Source organism: Columba livia, chromosome 1 (genome assembly GCF_036013475.1).
Source record: "Columba livia isolate bColLiv1 breed racing homer chromosome 1, bColLiv1.pat.W.v2, whole genome shotgun sequence".
Classification (NCBI taxonomy): Eukaryota; Metazoa; Chordata; class Aves; order Columbiformes; family Columbidae; genus Columba; species Columba livia.
In genome coordinates, this window is record NC_088602.1 from 173,724,792 (window position 1) to 173,739,792 (window position 15,001).

The 15,001-nt window shown below is 42.9% G+C and overlaps 1 protein-coding gene across 4 annotated transcripts; it reads right to left on the minus strand.

Moving 5' to 3' along the window:
• LOC102094870 (cytokine receptor common subunit beta) lies at window positions 1-14,667 on the minus strand. Of its 4 annotated transcripts, none has more exons than XM_013369983.3 (14): window positions 14,425-14,667; window positions 13,410-13,571; window positions 12,123-12,252; window positions 9,958-10,142; window positions 9,495-9,643; window positions 8,453-8,624; window positions 8,224-8,356; window positions 7,961-8,121; window positions 6,965-7,110; window positions 6,687-6,861; window positions 5,520-5,610; window positions 5,175-5,244; window positions 2,567-2,670; window positions 1-2,276 (listed from the first exon to the last, which is right to left on the minus strand). In XM_013369983.3, the coding sequence occupies exons 2-14, from the start codon at window positions 13,477-13,479 to the stop codon at window positions 1,085-1,087; spliced, it is 2,778 nt and encodes a 925-aa protein (XP_013225437.2). In that variant the 5' UTR covers window positions 13,480-13,571; window positions 14,425-14,667; the 3' UTR covers window positions 1-1,084. The 4 variants fall into 4 exon arrangements, with proteins under 4 accessions (XP_013225437.2, XP_005511334.2, XP_021155113.2 ...); XM_005511277.3 differs by having other exon boundaries at window positions 13,410-13,505; window positions 14,425-14,565; XM_021299438.2 differs by having other exon boundaries at window positions 13,410-13,568; window positions 14,425-14,564.
• Window positions 14,668-15,001: the final 334 nt, after the last annotated feature.

The window sequence follows — 15,001 nt, forward strand, 5'->3', positions numbered from 1 at the left end:
TTTATAGGAAGAAATAATATTTTTATTAGTACAAGGCTTATATTTGAAAAAATAAATGTGTTTTTTTGTAATGCAAGCCCACCTTTCCATCTGAAACTGATGCCTTTTCCTGATCACAGAGTGGCAGCTCTGAACAAATATTTTTACTTTGCAGCACTTTCTTTACAACAGAACTGGGAAAAAACAGCTCCTTTTTCTCAACAAAGCTTATTGCTCAGAAAAAAAATTAAAAAAAAAGAAAAAAAAAGAATAAATTACATAGTTAAGATTAATTATACAATGCAGAAACAGCCAATGAACATATATAGTGCTTGAATACTTAGAAAAACCTCAGCAGATACAGGCTTGTGCACATTCACAGCCTGTTATTTTCTGTTACCATCCACACTCCCTTCCTCTCATTGCACCTTACAAGTCCTTGAGTTTTCTTTCTGTAATGCATCTTCTCCTCATGGTTCTCTGCAGCCTGCCTTATGTATCCCAGTAATGTTTGCTTCTTGCCCTTAGAATACGCTGTGATATACTGCGCTTGAGAATGGTTTACCCTTCTATTAATATTTGTGGGTTTTCAACTTAGACAATACCTATTTAGTGCCAGTAGTGGAATGGTAGAGATATAAAAGCACCCTGGTGACTCTTAGATCTATTATACTAAAGTTCAACAAAATTTCTCTTAAGAATACAAGTTCTCTTTCCCAAGTTTCCAAGCCTGTCGTCTTCTGATAGCATTTTGTGGTGTTAAGTCTACATTTGCTGCCATGAGGTTTGCCCCAGTCAATCTGGTATTATTGCAAGATGACTGTGATCTGTCACAGAATCATGAGGAGGCTGAACTGTTCATTATGGATAAGCCAAAAAGTTTGAAAACCACCAAAGGGTGACATTTGGATTGTCTTTCATGACAGATCTGTGAAGATCATTGAGAAGGATATGGAGCTACTTCAAGTCTTTCAACATGTTAGGTGGGAAGCTGGAAAAAGGAACTGGCATTTATTTTTTCCTAGGTTTGAAGGTTCATTTTCATCAGACAGTTGCAAACTCTTTCAGTTACCTGTAGCTTTGGTATTCATCAATATTTGCCCATTTAACAGATTTCTGTGATCCTTAAAGACTGCTGCCAGGAAAAGTAATCGTCTGATTTCAGGTTTTTGAAAAGCTGAATAGCCTGCATTTTTGATACATCCTTTTCCTTGCCAGTGATGGATTCATCATCAGACACAGGCTTCCCTGGCACTGTCTTGCCTTTGGAAGGTTTCTTGACTTGGTGGTCTTCCTGAGTAATATCCATCTTCACACTGGACTTGAGGCTGTGGAAGCAATAGTCACCAACCTGGCAAAGGAAAACTGGCTCAGTGCTGTCGGGGTTTAACACCACCAAGTTACTCTCTGACAATGTCTGCTTTCTAGAAAGATCATTTCCCTTCTGTAAGACAGGCAAAGACATTTGTGGTGGTTCTGAAAGTTCATGAAGACCTAAAGGGACAGTAAGGTAGTCTCCAAAGACATCCAGGTGCAATTCAGGAGAAGAGGTTGGTGCTTGACCTGAAACTGGGACCATGACACCAGTTTTCCCAGGAGAAAACTCAGGGCAGGAGTGGTCACTGGGGAGCTGGGGCTCCTGTGAGACACCAGGTGACTCCCCTGCAGTGACAAGTGGCAGATGGGTCGAGTCGCTGGCTGATGGCATTAATAGGCTCTCTGTGGTGATGTACTCCAAGGGGCAGTGCTGAGGAGATGTGATACAGCTAAGAGCCTTTGGAGATTTCTGCTCTTCTGTTCTCATGTTTGTGTCTTGCTCACAAGCTGGTGGGGCCAAAGGCACTTCTTTCTGATCGCTCAGGTGCTGCATCATTTCTTTCTGATCTGGGAAGGGTTGTGGAGGACCTGCTCCTGGCTGTTCTTGCCCCTGTGGAGCGTGGGGACAGTCCTCCTTTGGGAGGGTCACATACTGAAGGGAAAGTGATTTCCCATGGAGTCCTGCTAGGTTCACTTGCAGGGTCTGATGCATATCAGGCTGGGAGGACATCATTGAGCTGTACAAGTATGGACCATTGAAAGCAAAGCAAGGGATTGCCATCTGGGCAGCAATACTTGCGTCAGCACTGTTTCTCCTTGAAACAGAAAAGGAATGGCCAGCAATCTGACTTGAGCAGATAACTGGGGCATGCTCTGACTCATTTAAAGCATGGTATGAGTTCTGTAGGTCCAGTGCAACAGGGGAAACATCTGTCTTTTTAGCCTGCCCTTCAGGGCATTCTGCCAAACTCTTCATCTGCCTGAATGGGAGAAAGTTAAAAGTTGCTCGTGAGAGATATTATTTTGGTAAACATTAAACATAAAACAAGCTGAGTTGAAAACAAACATAGCTACACATAGGGTTAGAAAAAATCTTTCTTGGGGAAACAGGCTAACCTAGATAGCAAAAAAAAACCTGTATCCCTTCCTCAAAAGCAACTTGTATAGGCATTTTAATGACAGAACATGTGATTATATCCTGCCATGACTTATGGAGCTCTTTGAGACTATCAGTCACCCACAGAGTCACTATAATGTGCTGTTCACTCACCTGTCCACAACTTGAAGGAAGCTAGCCTGCTCCATCTTCTCTGAAACGTTATATTTGTTGAAGTCCAGTTGGCTGCTTGTTGGCCAGTTTCCTACATGTACTTTCTGAAAACAAAAAGGCAGACATAAGAAAAGAGCAGTGTCTCACTGGCAGTAGAACCAAGAACGATACATTCCTGTCCTAGTTTCAGCTGGGGTAGAGTTAATTTTCTTCCTAGTAGCTACTATAGTGCTGTACTTTGGATTTAGTATGATAATAATGTTGATAACACATCAATGTTTTAGTTGTTGCTGAGCGGTCAAGGACTTTTCATCTTTTCATGCCAGTGAGATGGTGGGGAGTGTACAAGAGGTTGGGAGGGGACACAGCTGGGACAGCTGACCCCAACTGACCAAAGGGATATTCTGTACCATATGACATCATGTTCAGTGTATAAATATGTGAGAAGAAGGAAGGGAGGTATGTTCAGAGTGATGGTGTTTGTCTTCCCAAGTAACCGCTATGTGCGACAGAGCCCTGCTTTCCTGCAGATGGCTGAACACCTGTCTGCTACTGCAAAGTAGTGAATGAATCCCTTGTTTTGTTTTGCCCTTACGATTCCATCCTCCACCCCACGCTGGCGGAATGAGCAAGTGGCTGGGTGATGCTTAGCTGCTGGCTGGGGTTAAACTGCAACAGTTACTCATGGACAAATAGAAAAAATAGGAGAGCCTACAGCAACTAGCAACAGGGCTACAACTTCACAAATGGCTAGAAGGTGTGTTCTGTTCTCCAGAAGATGGTTATTTCAAACTTATTTTGCCCTCCACTGACCTAACTACAAGTACTCAGTGAGCCAGCTAGGAAAGATGCCCTCTTCGTGAATGGAGAACTCATTGGATATGTGATAGTAGATGGTTATCTTGGCCACAGTGATCACAACATTGTTGAGTTTAAAATTTTCAGAGTAATGAGTGAAAAGGACAGCAGAGTTGCCAGCCTGGATATCAAGAAAGCAAGCTTTAAGCTATTCAGGGTGCTACTCAGTAGTGTCCCCTGGGAATCTGCTTTTGAGGGTTTGGGAGTCCATGAGTGCTGGTCAGTTTTTCAGAGCTACCTTTCAAAAGCACGGGAGCAGGCAAGACCATTGTGGTGTAAGTCAAACAAGAGGGGAAGAAGACCAGCTTGGCTGAATAGGGAACTCCTCGGGGAGCTCAAGATGAAAAGGAAACTATACTGTCTCTGGAAGCAAGGTGAGGCTTCGCAGGAGCTGTGGTTCATATATGTAGGGAGAAGACAACAAAAGGCTAAGGCTCAATTAGGTTGAGGCTCACCAGTATTGTACCAGACAACAAGAAGGGCTTTTTTAAGTATGTTAAGCAAGAGGAGGTCTAAAGAAAACACTGGACCAATACTTGTTGATCATAGTCACCTGACTAATAGGGATGAAGAAAAAGTAGGGGCATTTGATGCTTTTTTTGCCTCAGTCTTTAATAGTACTAATAGAGGTTGGGCTGCCCAGTCCCCCGAATCAGAGGACTGTGAGTATGGGAACAGTGACTTTCCATTTGCAGGCACTGAAATTGCAAGGGACCTGCTGTATCAGCTGAGTGTTCACAAGTCCATGGGGACTGACGGGATTCATCCCGTACTGAAGTAGCTAGTGGACGTTACAGCAGGACACCTCTCAATCATCTACCAAAAGTCTTGGGAGTGTGCAAAAGTCCCTGCAGACTGGAAGCTTGCCAGTATCATTCTAATTTGGGAGAAGGGCACAAGGGAACACCCAGGAAACTACAGATCTGTTAGTCTAACCTCAGTTCCTGGAAAAACTACTGTAAGTGCTTATTTGCTTCACACAAAGGCCATGTTGTAAATTATACTAATTGGATTGCCACAAATCTAAACTTATAGTGACCCATCCCTCATGAACATAGAATAGAATCAACTGTTATACAAAAGCATGTTTCTGTGTGTATGTGTGTGTTGGGCTGGGCATGTTATTGAATAAGCTATGCTTGCAAGACTCTAAAACTTTTACCACTAAAATCTAGAGATGCATATACCACATTTCCAGATGTTGGGTTTTTTTGGAAGGGAGGAATGAGGGGTGTTCTATTTACATAGCTTTGACCAAACGCTGTCTAAGTGTGTTGCTCTATTTCCAATATAGAATGATTGTCCTGCTAACAGACAAGCATGTAGTAACCTTTATTCCAGAAAATCCAGTTCCTTAAAATAAAAGTCTCTCTACTAGGGCTACCATCACATTCTAAAAAGCTCTGAATTAGTGTTGATTACTATTTGGAGATGAACAAAAGCACCAGCTGATGAACATTGCCAATGGCACTAGATTATTTCAGTTGGTTAAAATTATGAAGTACTGAATACTTTCTAGCTGGATTTTAAATCACAGCAATGCTGACAAGCACAATACAAAGAAGTATACTAGCATCAAAATAAGAACACAGTTATGTTAGATATTACCAGAACTTTTCTGAAATATTAGGCATAGATTAAAGAAGATATTGTTCATTGTGGACTAGGGGACAAGAAATGCTCTTAGGATTATTTGAAGTCCTGAAAAAGACAGAAATAATAAACCCTTCAAGGTACAGTGCCCTCTTACCTCCAGGTAGCTCTGGATCAGGAGACTCTTGCTGGGGTTCGGAATCTTTTCCTCCCACATTTGCTTCTTCCTGCAACAACAACACAGAGGTTTCAAGATTCACTTCTCAATGTGGCTGCAACCAGACAAGACTGCACCCCGTACGCTGCTCTGCTCTGCACTGTGAGGCACCATCAAAGCGCTGGCACACCACCTCCCGACTCGCAGACATGCACAAGGCTGCCCATCACACACTACAGCTCATCTCCACAGAGACCAGCCTCTCATGGCGACAAGAAGTGCCTCAGCCTTTATGCCACACACATGGCCAAAACCCTGTTAGATCTGCTCGCAATGGAAACCTACCTGAGAAAATACCTGTAGCTGCAATAAGTAATGATTAGCAAAGTGATGATGAGAACTGGGAGCATCACTGGGAGAACCACTGGTGGCAGAACTGAAACAGAGGAAAGAGAAATAGGAATCCACCTGCAGGATGGCTGCTTCCCACAATGTGTTTTTCACTCTGGTCACATGCAAGCAGATGAGGGCAATGCAGGTGGTCAAGGGACAGGATCATGAGGCCTTCAAACAGCTGGGATACCCACCGAGGTGTAAGAGACCAAAAGTGTCCTGAACAGCTTACTGACTGAAGGAGTTAATAGTTTCCTGTGCTGAGTTTGGTGGGATTTTTTTTGTCTTGTTTTAGGTTTTTTTGGTTTTGTTTTTTGTTTTGTGTTTGTTTGATTGTTTGTTTTTTACTGGTGACAGAGTAAAGAAATGACGCTAACAAACAGATTGTTAGGTACCTCGCTCCACCATGAATAACACGCATCTTCAGGCATCTGAGGTCTGCCTTAGTCTGTACAGTTCCGAAGAGATGGTGGTTTCAGGGATATTCTAAGAAAGAGCTTCATCTACTAGTGGCCACAGCTGATCATCAACGAGATTCCAAGTTCTTCCTGAGTACAATCATCAGAATTGCCTAAGCCACTGTCTTACCACTGCACGCTTCCTCAGGACAGATCATGCAAGATCATATTACTTTGGACTCAAAAGTCCAGATATAGCAAAAAACATGTAAAAGCTTGATCTCCAGTAGACTCTGTTGTGCATTTTATGCCACCCTATAGTCACTGTGCAAACGTTAAAATCTGATGGATTATATTGTGTCGTCTTGCAGTCTCGGGCTCTTCAGTCACTGAGAGCACAATGCACTACTGGCATTAGGAAGCAAGGATGATCTTTGGGGCAGGGTCTTTGCTTGATTCTTCATGTGGAAACCATTATGGATGGTTGCACACACCTTGTGAAGGGACGTAGGGAAGAAGTTTAAAGTCATTCCTGCTCTGCTCCCTCATTAGCATTGCTGCTGTACTGCAAGGGTGCAGACAGGACAGCTACATTGTGAAGTGACCCCAACTAGCTCATGGCTGGACATAACCCCAGCTGAGAGAGTGTATTTTTCTATAGAGGCACTTGAACCATTAACAGTCCACAACACCTAAGAGAAGTAGCCCCCATGAGCAGTACCATTTTCAGTCTTCCAGGTGAACTCCTCACTCCATTCACTCCAAGGTCCCTCATAATCCAGAGGCGTATTCACCCTTGCACGCATTTTCCCCCTATATTCTGTAGATGATGCCAGCATCTGCGGGGTGAAGGTGAAAGGAGGTTCATCGTTGCTGATATTTAACTTCTGGAGAGTCTGGAGAGAAGACAGAAGCACAAATCACAGAGATGAGAGGAACTGTCTTACCCATTTGGCCAACAAAGAGAAATCCAGGACTCCTGCACTTTCTAAGGCTCACCTTTTCATACTGGTTGTTTTTCCAGTACTTAACTTCATATCTCTGTTTTATGAAGCCATATCCCAAAGTATGTTTTATCCACCTCAGTTCATACTCTTGGTTCTCTGTCACTGTTACTGACACATTGGTAGGCGGCATCACCTTAACTGGAACACACAAGAATGTCTTAGACTGTTCATCAACATACTGGTCCAGCACTTCCTTTCACCACTGTGGCCATTAAAAGTTTGCAGACACTGAGAACAACGTTGTTTTATGCAATGTAAGTAGTCTCAGCTTTTTAACATTTATTAAATCCCCACATCTTAATTTTCTTGTCAAAAACAAGAAAGCAATAGAGACAGGAAATAACAGAAAATCCATACCCATTAATATTGACAGCACTCCCGGTGTACAGAAAAGCAGGAAAGCAATATTTGAAACATCTGTACTGGTATTTTCACTCTCTGCAGGAGCTCTGCCAGTGTTAGTGTGTGAAAAGTTGCACCAGTACCTCCAGATACATGCAGGCAGAGATGATCCACCTGACACACCTCACTCAGCAGACGAGTCCTGACCCATCCAGTGCTCCAGCAGCCACTGCACAATCCCACAACATGCCACTGGCTTCTTAAGAAATCACATCGTGACACACTCCCCACAATCACTGTCACCACAGCTCCCTGAAGCCTGTGGCACTCATGAAGGTCAATCAGAGAGAAGTCATCAGGGTGACAACCACTCACCAGGTAGCTCTGCGTCACAACCCGAATTTCTGCAGAGCAGCATCCACTGCTGCCACCTTCCTCAGAGTAACAAATGCCGCTAAGGGACTCCACACCTACAAACCACTTCTCCCAGGCCTCTGACTTGACACAAAGTCCAGTTCCTCTCTTCATCAGTCCAGCTCACTTCATCTTTCATCTTTCCTCTGCAGTACTGCCCTCAGCCATAGCCACACAGTCAGGTGTCTCTCCAAGAAACAACCAGGAGAAACAAGACAACACAACAACTCACTGTTCTTGTAGGCTTCAATCAGCTTCTCCTCTGTCTTGACCTGGACAGACACATGGTACTGGCTCTGACTGCTGGAGTTGCTGACAGGGATCTCACAGCTCTGGACCACATATGGGACATGGGGCAAAGACTTCTCCTGCACAGGAGAACACTCCTCTTCTCTGAGGGAAGAAAAAGAGGTTGAGCTGAGATCAGGGGGAATGAAACAGAGCAGAAACTCCATGGGAGAGTCACAGGCATGCTGCCATGGACAGAGGACGTACGCTGATGCTGGAGTGGCCCTGAAGAACAAGCCAAAGATGACAGAGGTGATGATCGCTTTCTTCACTTCCCAGCTGCATGTCAGACGATCTGCACCATTGAAGAGGCAGCGAAGGTTCCTGGGCTGAAGGCCACCTTCAGAGCAGATGAGAGTGAGCTAAGTCACAGGAAAGGTCTGGCTTCCCAGCCAGAGCTTCCACCCCTGCACACCCCCACTCTGTCCCACGCTACCTTCAGGGGTCTCCCATGACACCTCCGTGCTCCACTCACTGAACTGCCCGGAGAATCTACTGGATCGCCTTGGTCTGGCTCGCACACGGGCAACATAGCTGCTCCCTGGGACAAGGTCCTTGCAGCTGAGGTGGCAACGTGTGGTGTTGGAGAGCAAAAGCGAGGCAGCTTTCTGTTGTTGGGGGAAAGGAGGGAGGAAATCGGGGAGTTGGGGAATGGAGAAGAGGGGTAGAAGACAGGGAAGAAGTGAGAGGAGGTGACTGCCAGGCTGCATCTCCCAGCAGTCCCATGCATGATATGGTACATGTACATGCTGTCATGCAGTGTCCCTAGCTCCCATACTAGAGGGTCTTCAGTGAGCCAGCACAGTGCAGGCAGGGTGAGGTACAGGCAAGCACTGTTGGGCAAAATATGCTCCAGGAACTGGGCCAGCTCCCACAGCTTGCAGAGCCCTGGTTATCTTCAACACCAGCTATACAAGTTCACAACACTGTTCAGTGCAGAACTTTGTGGGAATCTGGACAAGATACTTCTCTTAAAAACTAAAGATCATACTGACAGGTACACAACAGGCAGATCTAGGAAAACAACAGGGCAAAAGATATGGAGTCCTAAAAACTGAAAAAAAAAAAAAAAAAAAATAGCTATAACATATCCTCCTGGAAGGTGAAGCAGCTTCAAATGGATTTTACCATTTTCCCACATGAACCCACAGGCTCTTACCGAATATCCTTTAATTCCATTTGGGAAGGATTCAGGGCAAAATCAATTCCAACTCAAAATCAAATGCAGGGTGCTTTTTTTTTTTTATTCAGTGAAGGACAGATCTTTGCATTCAATTCAGGATAAATGGTATTTCACTGGACAAATCACTTGCAAACAGAAAGAGAGCCCCTTCCTCCTGACCTGAAACAACGTGCTGCATCTCCTCACAGTGCCTGAGAAGGGCAATGTCATTCATTTGCACAGCTTGTTCCACAAGCTCTCAGCCGGCCACAAGGGTGCAGCCCAAACCAGGGCAGCCCAGCTCCTCCTCTCTTACCTCCCAGGACTCCCAGTCCCGCTTGTAAGTGACTTCGTGCTCCAGGGCATTGCCCAGCCCTTGGCTTCCATCAGCTGCTTTCCAGGTCAGCAAGAAGTCTCCTGATGTCATCAAGCTGACTGAGAGGTTTTGAGGTGGGAGGGTCTGAACTGGAAGGTGAAGGTACAACCCATGAAAGGACGTAGTGAGGACAGAGACATGAGAAGGACAGGAAACTGCCTAGTTAAATTTCCCCGTTTCCAGATTATTTTATCCCTGTCACACGAATTAGCTCCTGCTTGATTATCCCTTCCAGGTCCAGCTGCTCCCAGAAACCTGGCCTCTCCCCTCCCTGCCCTATCCTCTCAATGTCGAACTCTGGCAATTTTCAGAATAGAAGTGGAATTCACTGGCTGAACAGCAAACACATTCTCAGAGATACCTAATACTCATTGGAAAATGATAATTTGCATTTAATCCTTACCATTTTGGAAAAGGTCAACATTTAGTTCTGCTTGAAGCATCTTGTTAGGTCTGAAGCTGTAAATATCATCTACGCCTATTCCAAAATTGTCTGTGGCGTTGAGACAAACCCAGTGCACATAGGAGTCTGGAGCCTCATGTAAGTCATTTTCTGTCTGGCGTTTGCAAAACATCTCCTTGTTCTCCCTGTGTATAGAGAAAGTGATCTATAAAGATCTGATTTGGAGCCCTATAGTTAATGCAAAATTATATGACTGAAACCAATTCCATGCCATTCTGTTGTTATAATTCCCTTAGGCATTTATATCCTCACTGTACCTATTAGTCCTGTTTTGCTTCACTTAATAGGACAAACATTTTTAACACTAGGATTTTTGTCAAATGCCTTCCCATTTCAAAGTTATGCAGCAGTATATTTTGCTACCAGCCTATTTTCATTAGTTTTTAGCCTAACTCTATTCAATCTCACACTTTTAATGTGAGAAATGGCATGATGAAAAATAATGTCATGGAAATATACCTTTTACTCAGAGTAAAAGACAGTTTCTGATGATCCTTAGCTTCTTGAAGACATTAATTTTGCAGTCACAGAAAGACACTTAAAAATAATTCTTCTACCAAAATGTACTTCTATGTATTTAGTAGTTCTGTTCTGTCAAGGGACCTTATGTATTCATTGAAGATTTTATTCAGGATGTTAATCATCCTTTCAGATAGCCTTTCTCCAGGCCAAGGAGCATCATGAAAATTAAAAAAATATTTTAAATTAGACAGGATAGGATACTGTTTGTGTGCCTGCAGTAGCCTGAGCTGCTGGAGACATGTGTTGCTTCTTTTTGTACCCTCAGGAATTTTGTTTGTGTTTATGGTTTCATACCCAGCATATTACATTGTTCCAGTTCAGATGAGGAATATTAAGTTGTGAATATCTAAGGCCAAATACTGTCTTCCAGGATAGGATGGAGTCTCCTGGCCAACTTTATGTCAGCAAGCATTATTCAGCACTATTGTTATTTTTAAAAGTTGTGTACTAGCAAGGAAAACAGGGATATTCTTAAGTATGGCTGGCATTGACAATACATGTGCGTACCCTCAAACAGAAGAGTCAGTCAAAGGGTTGTGAAGTCCTGAAGATATTTCTGTCTGTTCACTAGAATTACCTTATGGTTTGGGATTTAGTCAACTATTCTTCATCTATGAGCTGAGCTAGTTTAACCATTGGCCACTTTAATTTCATCTGCATGACTGTCCACACTTAATACCTGCTTGTCTGATTAGTTCACTTCTGTCATGTTTCCTCTGTGATCCACACACTCTATCATGTAAAGATGTCACAGACAATCTTCCAAAGGTCCAAGTAATTTTATACCATCTTTTCCCAGAAACATTAGCTTCAAGGTTCTGTTCCAAAGACCTTCCACTGATTTCACCTGCTTTTAGGTCTATTAATTCTCTCTTCTTTAGATTAAAATCAAGAGTTCTTTCTCTTTCCTTTCCTTCCTGTATCCCCAGACTCTAATTCATTTTCTTCTCAGCTTTCCATCTTTGTCTTCCTCTCTCCCCTGACTATTCCTTTCTTATCCTCACAATCGATCCAGTCTGGTGATTCAGTTCCCTTTTCATAAGGAAATATGTAACAGAGAGATACTGTCAGAAACAGACCAGTATCTCTGGGAGGAAAACTGATAGCACAGATGAACTTAACAGCCTTCTCTATCTCACAAACACACAATTTATACATGTTCCTCAGTAGTGATCAAAACTACACTCAGTGATGCTTCTAAATAGGCAAAATAACGGGGGAATTTCTACTCCCTTTTGGGTTCATAAACAATATTCAGGTTCACAGTTGTACTAACATCGTCTTCTTCGTTGTCTTCTTCACCTCACTAAGAGCAACCTATATGCCCCATCATACTTCATATCTATGATCCCAAAACAAAATTATGGGAAAACAATTGTAAAGGCGATAAAAATAACTCCACTAGCTCACCTTATTCATTCCTCCCTTCCTAGAAGAGGCCTCAGAGGCTGGCACAACCTTTATTTTAACCCGATGACAGGAGGAGGTGGCCATGCTTTCTGAAAACCTGACTGCAGGTCCTTGCGATTGTGGCCAATTTCCCTTTGGACTTTTATGCAACACAGCACATTTCAGGTACTCACATTATAATATTATCCCTTTGGTAAAGAGTCATACCAACGAGGGCATGAGCCTCAGAATGCTCCATCCATGTGCAGGTCACCTGTGAGTTGTAGTCATTGTAGCAGCTCAAGCTCTTCATAGGGATGCTCTCTGAGAAAGGAATTCAGGAAAAAAAATGCAGTGATTGCAAATGTAAATAGTGAGAGATTCTGCCAGAAGGATGGGGAAGGCACTGATAACAGTACTCTCCTCATGGCACCAGAAAATTATTCTTGGTGAAAATACGTACAGAATTGTGGCCATTCTGCACATCTCCACAACAGGCAAGTGTCCAACCCAAGCTACAAGTAACAACAATGAAGTGAGACCTCTGCGCCTGCAAGGTACTTAATTCTATCCAAGGTATCATTTTTCAAACACGGAATGCTTCCAAGGATTAGTAGATGCCACTGTCAGCAGGTATATGGTGATCATTTAATCTTTGTGTGTTCCTGCATGGGACTTCTTTGCCACTAACCTCCTAGCAAAGGTTATGACACTAGAAAGGTGTATTTAAAAGTGAGATGCTCTGAGAATAATCTTGCTATGACTCAGAAGAATGCCCAGACTAATTTGTTGGAACTAGATTTATGACTAAGAAATGGCCACACCTCTAGCCAGGGATAACTCTTTTTTCCTAACCTCACAACTGTGAAGTAGAAAAATAGATGCCTCCTCTGGTACATGCACTATAAAGCAAGTTGCTTTCTTCTCCTTCTTTATTTTCTCTGTAGGTAATACCTGTGGTACGCTATTGGGATATGACCTTCAGATGAGAGAGATGTCAGCATGCAAACATGAGTGTGCTCTCTAAATTTTTCTTGACAAGCACAACTATCGGTTTGGTTAAGGGGCTGTTGGTAGCCCACACACACTCCTCCCCATCTTGTGTCTCTCCTCTACACTGTCTCTACTCCTGTACACTACCTGGATCACACACTCAGCCCTTTGTTTTCCTGTGTTTTCACTTTCAGGCTCTATTCCTCCTTCCTGTTCACTGATTGACCAGTTAACTTGTTCATCTCATCCATTTTTCCAGTATTTCACCTGTCCATACCACCAGCCTACAAGTGGTTTGTCTGCACGTGCATCTGCTACACACTGGTTTTGACCAAGTTGTCTGTTCTCCTACAGTATAGAAGATGGTGTCAGAAAAAAGCAGAAAAGCAAGCACAAAATGAGGAAGAGCATTAGCTGAAAGAAGGAGATAGATAAAAAAGGAAAGGCAATAATGGAAAGATAAAAGAGAGCATAAATTTGAAACTCACCTCGAATGGCTTGAACACCGAAGACCAAATACAGATTCAGCAGAAGGATGAAAATCTCTCTCAAGTTCATACTGTCCTTTGTGCACAAGTTCGATCCTAATTCAGAAGACAATTGTTTTCGTTTCTCACTGGCTACTCTCTTGCCTGTTTATGGTGGGGCTTCTTGTTTCCATTTCACACAAAGAGAAGTAAAACTGAATTAGGGAACTTCTTTAGGTTTTGTGTCGGAGTGACGTTCAGAAAGAACTTCTACCAAGTGCTTATTGTAGGACAAAATCTGTGTTTTCGTACTGTCTGAGCTTACAATATGAGCAAAGAATGAAGAAGTAAATGCACATTTCCAAGGAAGTGCAGAGAGTCTTTCAGTTGAATGGCAATAAGAAACAATCCTAATCTGAAGAGAACTCAACTTTCAAATTCATTCATCCTTCTGCTCTTCATGCTCAAAGCCTTCCTAATGAACCACAATGGTGTTCTGTTTTTTACCTTTCCTTAAAAATATGATCTCCAACTACATAGCTCCTGGGAGCTACAGGGCTTGAATTTCTGTATTCATTCACCTTCAGATTTCTCTTCAACATGCTACTTTCCTAGCAACTCCTCAATCAAGTTGCAAATTGCAGAAATAATAACAAATAAACTCTTTTTTTTAATTATAATTATTATTATTATAATTGAGACTGAGAGTAGATTGAGTGGTCCAAAGACCAGGGACCACATTGTTCAATACTGGAATTCAAGTCCTTTTGGCCATCTGTCATTGCTCTCTCAAAAGTTTAATAAACTCACCTACTCAGGTATGTCACAGAGCTGAGAGTCTTTTCTTCTTTAGGGGAGCATGGAAATAGGTGCTTTTAAATTCCTATTGATTTTCGGATTCCTGAATGCCAGAAACAGCTGGCTGAGCCCTTGAATAATCACTACAGCTAGAATTACTAGAATTACTTACAAGCCCTTGTATGAGAGCAGACTCTCTGCCACTTTGCTTTCCCCACAGATGATGCAGTTCCCTTACCTGGATCCAGAGCTGTCTGTGAGGCAGATGATTCAACCTGATGGGTGACTCTCCCTGTCCAGCCTCCCCCCACAGCATCAGAATCCTCTGATGCAGAAACCAGCAAAACCACACTTCCCTAGAACTGGAGACACAGCAATGAATTGACCACAGGATTTTCTTGGCAAGTAGGTCTTCAAAATAACTGCTGTATCTTCTATGCACTCCAAATGCCACTTTCGAAGAAGCAGACCACGCCTTTTCAAGGAAAGTCTGTGTAATTGCCTGTAAAATAAGGAAGTCTGTACTTCCTATTTTAGGCCCCAAAGCACGCACTTAGATGGGACTGCTTAACTGGGAAGGGAGGGAAAGGAAATTTGTCATTGCCAATCTGCACGTTAACAATTACCAGATCATGGGACTAATCTATTTTCAGAAAAGAAAAAAAAAAAAGAGGGTTGACTGCAGCAGATGTGAGAAAGACTAAGAAATTGTTATCTGGTTTTTACTTCAGCACTGTTTCTTGCTTTACTCTAGGTGATACAATCTTCAAGACAGGGATAATTCTGTACTTTTATTGGTTAATGTATGGAACACA